The following is a 12,902-nucleotide window of genomic DNA, read 5'->3' on the forward strand; positions in this document are numbered from 1 at the left end:
TTTCAATTGACAATTTTCCATTTTGTGTTTTTAACTGAAAATGTTATTACTTTTTATTTTAATACCCCCCCCCCAACACACACATTACCACTGAAACTTTTCTTGAACAGCCACTAACAGATCAAACTCCTCTCATTAAACAGCATTCCTGAGGATATAGAACTCAACAAAGATCCAAATAAACTGTATTTCTATTAAAAGTCCATTAAGTCAGGTTTGTGAACATCCATACACAGCCACTGTCAGTGTTGTTGTGCGACTGTTTCTGCACAGACTATAGGTTGTTGTTTACCCTCTGTTGCTGCAGCTCTCTGATGGTATCCTGTGCTTTCTCGAGGCTCTCGCTGGCTGTGTTGCACTGTTGCCTCACCACCGCCAGCTCCCTCTTGATCACATAGTTTTCTTCTGCTTCCTGAGCCCTTGTCACCTGACCCTGAAAAGGAAGAGCAGCAGGAGGTCAGGGCTGTGAAAGCTTATTTACAGTAACAATGTAAGGAATACAAGGTTATCCTTTAGTAAAACTAAGTATTACACAGTGGATTTTCTATTATTCTGATGATATTTTATTCACAACGGGGTATCTTGTCACATCATAATAGTAAATGTACCACAAACTTTTACATGCAGCATGCGGGAATTACATCTTCACTGTAATTTCCATCATGGTATAAACACTACATGCACTCAGGGATTAAAGGATGGTATTGTGGACTTAAAAGATAAAATATCAAACAGCTTTCTTTCATGCACATTTGGTTGGTTAGCGGTTGGTTCAGATGGAACAGAAGTAGCGCAGGTCAGTAAGGAGGAAAAGAAAACAGAGTAAGCATAGTGAAGGAAAGCAAGGTCAGTAGGAAAGTGGTTTACAGTACTCTACCTGTATCAGTCTGTCTGCCAGAGCAGCACTCTCCTAAAGCGCAACCAAGGAGAGGAACAAGAGGATGAAAAGAAGAGATGAAGAAAGTGAAAAGAGTGGGTAAATGGAGGAAAAACCACAATGACACCCGAGAGGAAAGTCAGGGAAAAGACAAAAAAAAAAAAATCACAGAAGACAGGATCGAAGATCGAGGAAAACAATTACTGGAGAACAAATGTTGAAGAGACATTTGTGAAGAAAAACACAGAGATCGCTCAGAAAAATGTGCTTCAGAGAGGACAGGAAGACTAAAAAGGCAGCGTCTGTCAATAAAGATTTCGAGTAGATGGGGAAAAAACCTAGCAAACAGGACCTATCATTCGTACCAACGTGTATAAACACACATACTTGTTTTTGTTAAATGTTTAGGGGACATCGCACTGACTCACATTCATTTCCTGGAGACTTACCCTAACCACAACACATCTAAAACTAACCTTCAAAACAACATTCATACTTAACGATTTATCTAATGCAGATCTATATCCTCATAACTTAATATCCATCCACACACACACATTTATCTATTAAAGACATGACAGGAAAAACACAAATGAGTACATGAGATTATTACTAAAACCACACCACTTTATCTTATTACAGATTTTAGTGTGTAATTAAAATCAGATCAAAAAATGAGCAATCTGGTGGTTTTGTGTTGGTACGGCTGCATAAATGTGATCTATATCAGCATGTAGATAAGCTAGACTGAAAGCACATTTCTTACCTTCTCTAATGTCTCAATCCTTTGCTTAAGCAGCCTGTTTTCTGTGCGTAACCTCTGAAAGAAAAAAGCAAAAGGACTGTGAAATGAATGCATAATTATGGCCATTATATATTTTTTTCTTACCAAGAAGTGTTGCACAGAAATAATGCGTACACACACACACACACCTTGATCTCAATTTGCTCCTCCATTTCTTTGTTTTTGATTGTGGTATATTCTTTTTCTAGTCTGAAGAGGAAACAACAGTCCATTATAAAATGTTACTTTGATGTTTACATTAAAAACAGATGAAGAAAAAACACATATCAGTTAATTGTATTGTTTTAAATGTAGGATATGGTGATATTAAGCTTTGGTTAAAAAAACAAAACAAACAAAGAAAGATGTTTCACAGGATGTGAGCAAATTATGAAAAACCTCAGCATTAAAAAAACATAAAGACTAATTTATTACATGAAGCCTATCAATGTGAAGTCTCACTAATTATCAAATGAGTAAAAGGATGCTCTTACTTCTTCATCCTCTTGGGGTTGTATTTGACCTGGTAGGCTCTGAGGATCAGCTTGTCTGGGCAGCTGTCAAACTGATGGGGGATCACCTTCTGGAAATGCTAGTGGATCCAGAGGGAGACACACATGTGACTACAGCCCTCAACAAGGACCGAGGATCTCGTTCATATTTTATGAGGAAGCACACAGACGTCCTTCAAAGTGATGATGAGCAACAGCTAAAACCCTGCTGTAGGGTGAGTCTGTAGCTGAGGTAAAATAAACCACCTTGAGTGTGAAAAGCTAAACTGCAACATTCAGAACAACAAATAATTAAATCAAATAATAATAAATTTTAAATGTTTTCATAATAAACCTTCATGATGTCTTCTCATGGATCACTTTTTCTATCCACTAAAAATGAGACATTTGTCAATTTCAATTAACCCATAAAGACCCAATGCTACTTTTGACACAGTTCCCAAATTAATTTTTCCTCTACATTTACCCTTCCTTATGTGATTTATCCCCATTTATTGTAATATTATCCTCTCTATTTTGTGTTTCTCCAGTAAAAATCAGGTATTTTCCTACACTTAATTCACTAATCATGTAGATGTTCATAAAAGCTCAGATTAAAGTTGAGGCTTACCATTTTAGAAATAGAGAAAACTGAAGAAAAAGTGACTTTTTCAACAAAGATCTAAATAACAGAACATAAACCAAGTGTCTCCATCCACTGTCATCGATCCAACTCCATGGGTTTTACTGGTGAATCAATGTTGTAGACGATGACAGTGTTTCCATGGTAACTACGGAGCCTCTGAACGTCCAAATGGTTCATATCTGATGACCATGAAAGATGTCAAACTACATTTTACACCAATTATTTACATGTATTGATAGGATTAGTGGATCAACAGGTATTAAACAGTTAAGATCAGTAGATGGTTTTGATTGACAGTGGATGTTTGGGTCTTTATGGGTTAAATGATCTCATTATACATGTATCACATTTTAAAGGCAAAAACTGTACTGAAAAAACAGGAAAAAAAGTGTAAAGCATAAAGCATTAAACACATTCTGAAAGCAGTCACTCATGACACATTTTTAAAATTATACACAAATGCTATAGTTGTGAATGAAGCTGTAATTCCCCTGTTTTAAAGACTTTTTCTTTTTTTTTTTTAACTGATTGTCTCCTGTGGTGTAACAGCTACCGCATAAAATGACAGCATGCAGTAAAAAAAGACAAAAAAAACCCCACTTCAATATCATATAAATCATCCTATTCTACAGATGAAACACTTATATATATGGATATTGCATGATTGTTAAATGGGTCTCGTTTTTTCTATCCATTTGAATCAACATGACGTCGTCGTGCTTTTATCAGAGCAGACCTGTCGTTCAGGAAGCTTGCATGCAGGAGGGGAAAGTGGGACGTGAAGCCTGTGATGGTTGAATCTATACATGAAACTCATTTCTGCAGTGAGCAGGGCAAAGCTGCAGCAGCTTACCTGTGACATGCCCTCCATGTCAAGCTGAATGAGGTCAGTCTGGTTGTACTGCAGAATAGCCAGGCCCACACGGAAGATAATCTCTAGACCCTACGGATGAGGCTCATGTTTTTATACCACATTTACATGGAAGAAATATTATCAGCATAGAAAACTACATTTAAGCAGTTATACACGTGCATTTACTTACCTCATACATGAAAATATCAAAGATACGCGTGGCAACGGGCAGGGGGAGGAAGGTGAGGAAGAGGGTGAGGAACCAGGATGAGGCGTACATAGACGTGTGGAAACTCTGGGATCTGAAATGGACATTCAGTTCTGGAAGCTGCTCCTGTAATGACAAAAAAAAAAAGAAAAAGAAAGGCACTAAAATGCTCAAAGGGATGTGACAAAACAACAGTGATATGCTACAGATATATAGATTTACTGCCCCTTTGTGGATGAATGCTACACTGCAGCTTCATGTTGCAGCATGCAGACTCTTTGTGTCTTTTTACCTGTAGTAGATACTCAAACTGGTAGATGCAGAGGCCCAGCTCAGCCATGCTGGGTTTGAACAGCTCCCTCAGACGATACTCCTGCATCAGACGCACAAACACGCAGAACGCCTCCTCTTCGGGCATCTGGAGAGGTCAGAGAGGTGATGAAGTTCCCTCAGTGGATATCATTAATTAGCCATAGCTTATGTAGAACTGATCATTATACAACAGCCCTCATATTTCAAGTATAACCTCTGGAGACACTGCAACAGCCCTCACAAAAAAACTTGCCAAAGGAATAATAAACTGATTTTGGGTGTACTAATCAGAGAAATCAGCTGGGACCGATTGCAGCGAGCCTTAAAACTCCCGCAGTGACATACAGAGCCTTTAGGCACAATGCTCTCATTACAGACTATTTTCCTGAAATGTCTGAGAATTACCTGCATAAGCAGCAGCCCGACGATGAACGCGCTGCCTTGGCAGTAGCCCACTTCTCGATCCACTAGAGAGTACGCCTGAAAAACAAATAAATCATGTTTGCTATTCTCAGGATTTACAGAAAGCTCCAGATAACATCTGGGATCCTGACTGAATACAAAGATCAACAAGTCACCAGAGCTCCCTTCATTTCCTGAGCCGATACCAGAAAACTCGACTGACGCAGAGACAGTCAACAAGCTTATTTCCAAATGTGATATCAACATCACATTCACATTTCCTTGCTCTCTGCAGGCTTTGTTTCATGAGGTAAATCACATTAGGAGGGTAACTGGCCTTAATTACTGACATTCATGCCTTTCTACAGAACTGCATCATTTTCTGAAGAACTCAAACAAGATAAGATTGTTCTATTCAGCTGTACTCTACAATGTGGCTATTCATGCCACAATAATTCTGCCAACCCACTTTAATGTCATTAATCATGCAAAAGGATAAACATTACCTGGATTGAGGTTAACTGATGTGGACTTTACAAGTTAATATAACTACAGTTTCAAGCAGGGAATAACCTGATAGACAATCAACTGGCCAATATAACCCCTGAAACATTTCCATATTGCCAGAAATTACATCTTTCACTTTAATTTACCCAAGTAACTCTGGATATAATACCTAAGTCAGGAGTTGCATGAATACAAATTTCTATCACTGCAATTATTAAACCCATTGATCTAAAATTGAATATTAAACTAATGGTTAAGACAGGAGATTCTAGGTACAAGTGTTTTTACATGTATTAACTCTTATTTTCCTCTCAAAGGGTTGATCTAGTGATACCAATCATTTGTAAAATGTCATCACACATCCTACACATCCTTCACACAGTTGACATGTGTCTTTTACTCTTACTCCTTTACTCACTCCTTTGATGCCAGGGTTCTCCTCATAACATTACTTTGCATCCTTGGCTTAGTGCTGCCCAAAGCAATTATGACGACATGATCAAGCCAGAGTTCTTCTTTTTTATTATATTTTTTTTTATTGTAAAAAGATAATAGGTTTAGGCAGACCTTTCTCTAGCACACACACAGCACTGGCTACATCTAAAACCATCAAATGACATATTGTAGAAACAGAAAATGGGTGGATGATAACATTGAAAAGCACCGTTAGGATTACACTTAAATGGCCAAAATCCAAAGTCTATTTGTTCTTGCATTATTTGAGTTTCAAGAGAGTGAATGCACACAATATAACCTGATATATAAAGCCTATACACCTTTATAGCTGGAGCATATAATGACAGAGAGCAAACAGTATGAGATGGATGGGCTAAAATGTATTTGTGTTAGATGTGAAAAATGGAGGAAGAATTACACCAACATTGAATGAAAACTATAAATGCAGAGTTGTCAAATATTCAGACAACAGGAAAAAAAATACAGAACTGCAAACTTTATCTTTAGGATTCAAGAAGTATTGAGACAGATTAAATGATAATTAGTAACTGATACAAGTGAGTTCCTTTTTTTTTTTTTTTTTTAATAGCTAAATATATTAAAAGTTGTGTAAAACGCTGCAGTGCTTACCTTCATGACATTGAAGAGGACTTCCTGACCCAGACTGTCCTGGCCTTTGAAGAACTCGTGTTCGGGGTAGGTGCGGGCAATGTCTCTGCGGATTAGTTTCTCACAGGGGGACGACATTTTCAACAGCTCAGAGTACTGGTTCTTCACCGGCATGTCGGTGGCATTGCCCAGCAGCTGCCAGACAATGGCCCTGAAATGATGAGGGATGCCTTTCCTGATCAGCTCCTGCAGAGAAGACATGAAGAGACAATAAAGAGGACTTTTGATTAATATCGTCTAAGGATAAGCATCTCTGAGCATCACTTAAAGACTAATGAGGAAGTGGATAAATGAAGATGAATCATTTATTATATGTGGAATAGATGCATAAACATACAGTTAAAGGGGTCATATTTTGCTAAACCCACTTTTATTAGTCTTTGGTTCATTTATTTGTGTATTTGGACCCTAATAGTTCATAAAGTCTGAATTTCAACCCTCCAGGTGCAACAAAGCAATCTTTATATTCATTTTTGCAAAAACCGAGTGGATTTCTACAACCCGTTTTAATTCCTTCTTAATGTGTTACATCCATAACTAGTTACGTCACGACGTTTGCACATATAAGGTCAAGACTTCAGAGGAACATTTCTCAAAGTAAAACATAATTGTTTGTCAGCAGCAACGGTTGTAGTGGATACTGAAAATATGTCCAAACTTCGAGCCAATTACCTAAAATGTTCAGTTGTTGGTTGAACGGGACAGAGCAGCACAGTCATCAACCTGAAGGGGGTGGGGTGTAAGGTGGCTCATTTGTATTTAAAGGGCCAGCGCTCAAAACGACCTTTCTGGTGTCATTACTCAGAAATGGGGTTGAAGATGGACCTGTGGAGTTGAATTAATGAAGAATTCAGACCCAAGCATAGCATTTACAGTTTATGTAGACCATAGGGAAATGTTTTAAAATGCATATATCCATTTAAAAAAGCAAAATATCACTCCTTTAAGTTATAATTGCATAATCTGAGCAACTCAGTACATTATGATGTTCAATTCCTTTCATTGTCTAATTATTTATGCTTTTTAAAAAACATCTCTTACTGCCAACTACTTGCATCATTCTTTGGCTTTGGAAGCAGCCATTGTCATTTTGTTTACTTTGTTTGCTCTCCCATTTTGCTCGGACTCATTTTGCTGTTCCCTCTCTCATCCATCGTGTCTTCCCTTGAGATTTTTGCTTTTGTCAGAGAGGACGCAGAGGTGAAGGACATGAAAAGCAGGCAAGAGACGCTACTCCACTGATGCAGTATAATTACGATAAATTATTGTAAATACAGAAAAACTTCTGCATCAACAAATGGAAATAGATTTGTATCAGACTGTTTAGATAATTTAATTAAGTTCATTTAATTTTACTTCCATGCAGTCTCGTAAGGCAGGGATCCAGAGGGTTTTCCTCTCAAACTCTGCTCAGTTATGAGGCAATGTCAGCAAAAACAACCTTTGGCTCTGACACAAAACAGAGCTGCAATGCATGTTTCTGACAAATAAATGCAGAATGCTATAAAAGGACACACACTGTGATGCTACGAATACAAACAGACTGGTGTATGAATAAAAATGGCCCAGCAGAGTCTGCACACAACATACAATGAGGGATTTATAAGGCTTTATTTTTCTTTAATGTATTAAGACATGATGTCAGATGTCTTAATTTTCTTTTTTGCTTTGGCAGATGATATTTTCAGTCTGGTATCTATAGCCAACAATTATATTTATACCTGGCTGTTGTATACGGTTATATAATAAAATACATTCTGGTAGAAATACATTGCTAAACTGCACCAACAGTAGCTGTGTTTCCTTAAAAAGACAAGCGAATTTAAAACAAACCGTTGATGTTGCATAAACAAAAACGCAAATTACGTACATTGTGATGAACTGGTGTGAAGTGAATAATCCATGTTGTGTTCTGTCACCAGTATGTGGCATTGTTGGTTAGATTACATATGACTCTAATAAACTGAGCAGAAGAAGAGCATTCTGTTGTAGATTTCCATTGGAAATTGATGCGAGGAAAAAATGTGGTTTCCATGAAATTCTTCACTGGTAGTTACCTTTTATCCTCCTGAGACCCAAGAAAGTAAAAGTTTTGGCTTTTTAACATTAAATAATTGTTTTGATAAGAAACGGCATAATGCAACAGTTTCTTTCAGATATATATTTTTTTCATAGAATGTCCTTTGCAGAGGACAGTGTTTTTTGTTTTAGTAAAGCTGTGAAACTCTTGTACCCTACAGAGGACAAAAATGCATTGATCTGTCTCAAGAGGATATGTTTTCACACTTTACCTTGGAAGACGCAGCAGCTTATCAGTCAGTCCCTCCAGAAAAATGCGGACAAATATTTTTGATTATGCGACAGAATATGTGGGGGTTTTTATGTGATTTTATGCGGTGAAATTAGGTGAATTTACAAAAAATGTAAAAAATTTGTGGGAACTGGAGAAACATGCGTTTCAATGAAAAAAAAAAAATTCTTCTCCCACACCCTGTTCTAACTAAGCTACTACTAAATGAAAAATGTCTATCATCCTATGATAAGCAAACATATAACAAGTAAACACACACTACATCACAAAAAGTGCTGGTTCTGTTTTAGTTCTGTATTTTCTAAGTATGGCTCAAACATGGCTTTAACATTCCTGAGTCACAAGTGTCAAAAATAAAATAATTGCCTCCTGCTTCACAAAAGTGAGGAAGAACAGGCTGTCTGTTTCAAAGCTATTAGAGCCTTTATGTTCATATAACATTATTATCACTGCAGCAGAAACCATTTTCAAGTGCTTCACGCTGGAAAAATGGGTCCAGTGTTGATTTTCTCTTTTGTTCCAATGTACAGTTGGGATGCAAAATAGTATGAATCTGATTTCATGTAGGACATCAGGTACTGGTTTGCTCTGTCTTTTGCAGATATTTTTTGGCAGCAAATGAACTGCATTTTTCATCATTTTGCCCAATTTTTTTTTTGAAGGCTTGCGGTTAGTTTACCTTCTGTGGACAAGCGAGCTGATGACATTGCATGTCGCATATTACATCACTACCTGTGTCAAAATACAATGCAATATTTTTTAAACTTTATGTGGAAAAATGCAGGGATTATGAAATCATGCGAGCCCTGCATATTTAGTGTATCGTGCGCAGAAATATGCCATTATTGCGGTGAATATGCAGTCTTTTTTGAAAAAATGCAGACCCTCGCATAATGTGTGATCAGTCAGCTCATCAATCATATGAATGTTTGCTTCATCAGAATTTATTTGAAAAATGTGTTTCCATTTACTTTATGTGCATTGAATCTTTGGAAAAATTAGACCACACCACAAGGGAGCAAAAAAGTATGGTTTGGCATTTCCATACACATTTTCTAGAGCAAATTTTCAAAATGTGCAGTAAGCTCGGATCCGGTCGGGACATGACGTAGGGAAAACCAGAAAAACGTCGTGCTGGAAAATGATAATTGTTAAGAAGAATTGCTAACCTGATTGCCTCTCACTTGTGTTTGTGGGTATGCTATGGGCTCCTATGTCACTCTGTCATTATTTCTCTTTCTGCTCCATGGCACCAAGCTGTGGTACAGGTGTCCTGTCGAACCAACCTACACCCGCTGTCTCTCAGCTCCTCCCTGTAAATCACTCACTCATTCCGTACTCTGCTTAGGCTGTGAATGTACAGGCTGTAACCGACACTATTCAGTGTAATTCGTTACTAATGGGACACATATAAATTTCAAAGAGCAGCAGACTATCAACTGACCTCCCAGCAATATAACACAATGGAGAAGTGGGTTTAAGGCGGAAGCTGGAGCAGGCGCTGGAGCCAGGTCAAACCCACCAATAGAAACTCTTTTCTCATACATCGGCGTAGGCCACGCCCATTAAGTGCAGTTAAATTCGCAAGCAAAACTTTTGAAGTTGCAAACAAAGAGGAGTGATTTTCAATCAAAACTTTTGAAGTCTCAAGCAAAAGTTTTTAACTCACAAGCAATGAGGACTGATTTATAAGCAAAATGATCTTTTTTTTTTGATTGCCACTTACTGTCTTTTGCTCTCAAATCTCTTTTTTGGTTGCAAATCTATTCTTTTTAATTGCAAATCCATTCTTTTTGATTGATGAATAAAGAAACAAATTTCTCTCCATAATCTAGTGACTAAAAATACATATTGCGTTGTATGTAATATTACATTATTTATGAGTACAAATAGCTGCTCTGTTGTTATTTTCACCTGGGCGAAAAATAGATGAGTACTCTTAAAAATGCCTCATGTGTCTTCCTTATTTAATGTACCTTCAGAAGTTTATCCTTTTTGCGCCTCCACTCTTCCCACTCATTGACGATGCGGCCCCACAGGATCCAGGTATCCTCTTCCAGGTGTGACAGGTTAGATGAAGCTGAAGAGCTGGACACCAGTGAGGAGCCGCTGTTGCGCCGTGAGCCACTCATTGACCTCATAGACTTGGAATCAGCCTCCAGCAACCTGAGTTTAGAGACAGGGAGGCCAATTAGCACTGATTATATTTGATGAAAACAAAATGCATGAGGCTACTTGGCACAGCAAGATAACCTCATACAAGACAGAGAAGACAGGGAAGTTGGCATTAACATCAACAGTTGCAGGAGACAGGTTTGACATTGAGGAAGACTGTGACTTCATGTGCATTGTTGCCAAGGTAGCAGATGCCTCGAGGCTGGTTACCTGAAAGTACAGAATGAAAGGATGATGCATGAGGAGGATATTACATCAACTGTTGGCTGGAGTCCTACATGACTTACACAATTTAATCAATAAAGTCACAAGCATGCTCTGTATGAAAAATGGATGAGAATTGTTAAAAGGAGAAGATTTGTATCAGTGTGTCAAAGTAAAGTAAACCTCAAGGTAACAATCTACAATATAAGTTCTTCTCATACCAGGCTACTAATTTACCAGTTTATCTACCACCATTATGTGTAAGAAATCCGTATAATGACCTCATGTATTAATGTGGGATCATGTTTTTTTCCCCCACCACCACTAAAGAAAATCAATCTGACATGACTCAAGCAAAAATCTAATTATTACACAAGGTTAATGTACCCAACTTTATTTAAAAGTTTAGAGATATTATGTCACTTATAATATCTAATATAATACGTGAAAGACACACAAATGAAATGGGCAGTTACAAGAATATACTATGGACTTCTATGATTTGTACATTGGAAACACTGTGCTGTTTTTGGTACAGACAGTACAACCAAAGAGAATAACAGAGGAGTCACAAAGGCTAGATGCTGAACTCTGGTCAAGTCAGGAGATCACAACACTAAAAGGACTCATAAATCAGTTATTTTCAATTATTTTGTTCTTTGGAGTCACAAGCGTGAATAGAAGCAGTCTTTATCTCGAGGGTGTCTGGTCCAGTAACGTTTTAACCCCAGCTTTGTCATTTTTAATCATGTGACGTCCTGCTCTGGTTTGTCCATTTATCTACATTTGACAAAGAAACACAAAATATGTCAACGTGAGACACATTTCTTAACATTTCCCGTGGTAAATCTGGTCTTTGTAGGTGTATGGAATTAAATCTTACTCAGCACAGGGATTAAATGTCACCCTTGAACAGAAAGGTCATTTTCTAAAATGATGTTTGAAACCAGGGGACAACATTTAGACATTATTCCAAAGAAGAACGATCCAGAGCTGATTAATGCAATGAGAGCATCACAAAAAAGCAACCAGTAACATCCAACAGACATGGTGAAAGAAATTATGAGGGGATTTGTTTTCAAATTATGATTATGTAGATGTATGTAATTGATTTTAGATACAGGTACTCATCTATGTAACTCACCTCTTCACTGTTTCCTAAAACACTAACCTACATACCTATTTTTCTTACCTGGTGTAGTTTTACAAATATAGAGCATACAGACTTGTGATTCTGGGTCAAACCAACATTGGTTTGTGGTCACAAATCACTTTGTACTAGACCAGGTGCATCTACAGATACAACAACCGGTAGGGTATAACATTGCGAAACATGTGATTTTTCCCGGAAATCATTGTCACCACAACCATAAAGTGATACTACATCTAAATTTGTCAGTTGAGTATCAGGTTCTCACACCGTGTAGACTTGATAGGAGGCTGTGACTCATTCATTTAAGAAGGGAGAATAAAGTTACAGTGTGCAAGGATACAGTGAAGTCAAGTTGGAAAAACATAATGCATTCATAAATATCAGTCCATTCCTGCAGCATAATGTACAGTTTTTATCAGAAAACTACTTTGATGTCAGATCTTAGACCTAAACTTTTGATTTAAGATTATGTGACTTTATCACATATATTCTCCTTTATTTTTTCCTTCTATTACAGAATGATTAAGCTGTCAGTAATCTCTAATTACTCGGTCACTACGGTCTGTATTGTCAGTGGTTGCATGCTTTCTGTTTGACATCACTTTGCACAAACTTTGATGCAAACTTTAAAAATAGGAAGTTTCAAAACTAATGTACAGTTATTCTATTTGTTGACAACTTTTTGCTTTCTTTTTCTAACTTCCATTTTTAATCCCTTATCATGAGGCTCTATTTAACTTTTAATACTTATTCTCAGCCTTTCAGCTCCTAAAGTCAAAGCTCACATGTTTACCTTGACCTACTGGTCTTTACACTATGTTTATAAGATAAAGCATCAGGAATCCGTAGATTAT

General features: G+C 37.4%; 1 protein-coding gene across 2 annotated transcripts in view; it reads right to left on the reverse strand.

Annotated features, from left to right (window-relative positions):
* The window catches only part of evi5l (ecotropic viral integration site 5 like), a 36,420-nt gene that overhangs the window by 11,951 nt on the left and 11,567 nt on the right, over positions 1-12,902 (reverse strand). Inside the window, exons 3-13 of one of the 2 annotated variants that reach the window (XM_030136917.1) lie at positions 10,493-10,682; positions 6,167-6,391; positions 4,577-4,651; positions 4,152-4,277; positions 3,842-3,985; positions 3,652-3,741; positions 2,156-2,253; positions 1,811-1,871; positions 1,644-1,697; positions 878-910; positions 293-433 (exon numbers count right to left, since the gene is read on the reverse strand). In XM_030136917.1, coding sequence (XP_029992777.1) covers positions 293-433; positions 878-910; positions 1,644-1,697; positions 1,811-1,871; positions 2,156-2,253; positions 3,652-3,741; positions 3,842-3,985; positions 4,152-4,277; positions 4,577-4,651; positions 6,167-6,391; positions 10,493-10,682 — 1,237 coding nt within the window. The remainder of the gene's footprint in view (positions 1-292; positions 434-877; positions 911-1,643; positions 1,698-1,810; positions 1,872-2,155; positions 2,254-3,651; positions 3,742-3,841; positions 3,986-4,151; positions 4,278-4,576; positions 4,652-6,166; positions 6,392-10,492; positions 10,683-12,902) is intronic. The other variant, XM_030136925.1, reaches the window with a different exon arrangement.

The sequence above is a fragment of the Sphaeramia orbicularis genome, chromosome 1 (assembly GCF_902148855.1).
Source record: "Sphaeramia orbicularis chromosome 1, fSphaOr1.1, whole genome shotgun sequence".
NCBI lineage: Eukaryota > Metazoa > Chordata > Actinopteri > Kurtiformes > Apogonidae > Sphaeramia > Sphaeramia orbicularis.